This window comes from Myotis brandtii, unplaced genomic scaffold (assembly GCF_000412655.1).
Source record: "Myotis brandtii unplaced genomic scaffold, ASM41265v1 scaffold374, whole genome shotgun sequence".
In the NCBI taxonomy this organism is placed as follows: Eukaryota; Metazoa; Chordata; class Mammalia; order Chiroptera; family Vespertilionidae; genus Myotis; species Myotis brandtii.
The window spans coordinates 896,230-897,622 of record NW_005364372.1 but is presented as its reverse complement, the minus strand read 5'-3'; the positions used below and the strand labels follow the sequence as shown (position 1 = coordinate 897,622).

The 1,393-nt window shown below is 36.8% G+C and overlaps 1 protein-coding gene across 2 annotated transcripts in view; it reads left to right on the top strand.

Annotated features, from left to right (window-relative positions):
* The window catches only part of NUPL2 (nucleoporin like 2), an 11,854-nt gene extending 10,950 nt beyond the window's left edge, over positions 1–904 (top strand). For both annotated transcript variants that reach the window (XM_014544631.1, XM_014544630.1), the window contains exon 7: positions 63–904. In XM_014544631.1, coding sequence (XP_014400117.1) covers positions 63–643 — 581 coding nt within the window. In that variant the 3' untranslated portion in view covers positions 644–904. The remainder of the gene's footprint in view (positions 1–62) is intronic.
* Positions 905–1,393: the final 489 nt, after the last annotated feature.

Genomic DNA, 1,393 nt, shown 5'->3' with positions numbered 1-1,393 from the left:
TTGTAATATGGCTACATTTTCTGACTATAATAGATTTTTTTCTTTTTCTGGTTTATTTGTAGGTTTTCCAGTGAATAACAGCATGGGTGATAATGCTCAAAATTCTAGTTTTACAACAAGCTCTGGATTTGCCACTGCCCCTACTGGAAGCCCTTCTGTGTTCGGGAATAGTCCAGCATTTGGAGCTGTTCCCTCTACCAGTCCTGCCATCACTACTTCTACTCCAGCTCCTGGATTTGGGAAACCTGAAATCACATCTGCTGCTTCATTTTCCTTTAAAACCCCTGCAGCCTCAGGATTTGGCTCAGCCGGGTTTTCAGGATTCCCAGCTCCCATGGCAGCAGGCCCTGTGGGAGCTCCAGGGGCCCCAGCCTTTGGAAACAGCAGTTCTGTGGCTGGCTTTGGTAGTCCAGGCTCACATTCTCACACTCCTTTTTCCAAGTCATTCAGTGACACTCATGATGGACATAGCAGCACATCCACCTCTGTCTCTGTCTCAAATGGCAGCACGACCACAGGTAATGAATTATTCACACCCAAGCATCAGCTAACAGCAGAAGAACTGAGGCAATTTCAGTCCAAGAAATTTACTCTGGGGAAAATTCCATTGAAGCCACCACCTGTGGAACTTCTAAATATTTGAAAGGACAATTTTAAATACAGAAAAGAATGACTTTTAAATTGTTTTGAATGGTTCATATAGAAGAATAGATATACGCACACATGTATATATATATACTTATATATTTATATGGAATATAGCTTTAGGGGTTTGAAATTTAACATTTTTTTCTTGAACCTAACTATTTAAATAAAACATAATAGCAAGAGATTTTCTTTTACTATAATTATGAATGGAACTGAAAAGCTGTCTGTGCGCTGAATAAAGTATTTTCTCATCCTACATCATTTTACTATCTTAACCTTTAAAGTTTTTTCTTTAAACATTGTTTTAAAGAGATAATTTCTAGAACCATTAGGGGGGAAATGCTTAAATATTTAGCTTACTTACCAAATAAACATCAGTAACATGATTTTCCTTCATGCAAAAGAAGATTCTCTTAAAGATAAATAACAGCTTTTAAAGAGTGAAAACTTTGATTTTTAGAACCTAGGAGGCATTTTTCCCTCATAATTTTTGTCCCACCCCCCACCCTCCTCAATTTTGGCTGTCTCATAGGCCACCATTTGAGTTTTCAACAATTTCAGGCTACTTTTTAATCTTAGCCTAATTTTTATATAATTATACTTATTCCTTACATTATCCAATCAAATGGATTGTAAGAGGAATAGAAATTGTGATCATGTGAATAAATAGTGTATGTAGAGGGGTCAGTATTCTAGCTCTGTTTCTAGAACTTTTATAATTCTTAGACATACTTAGATCTCCCTG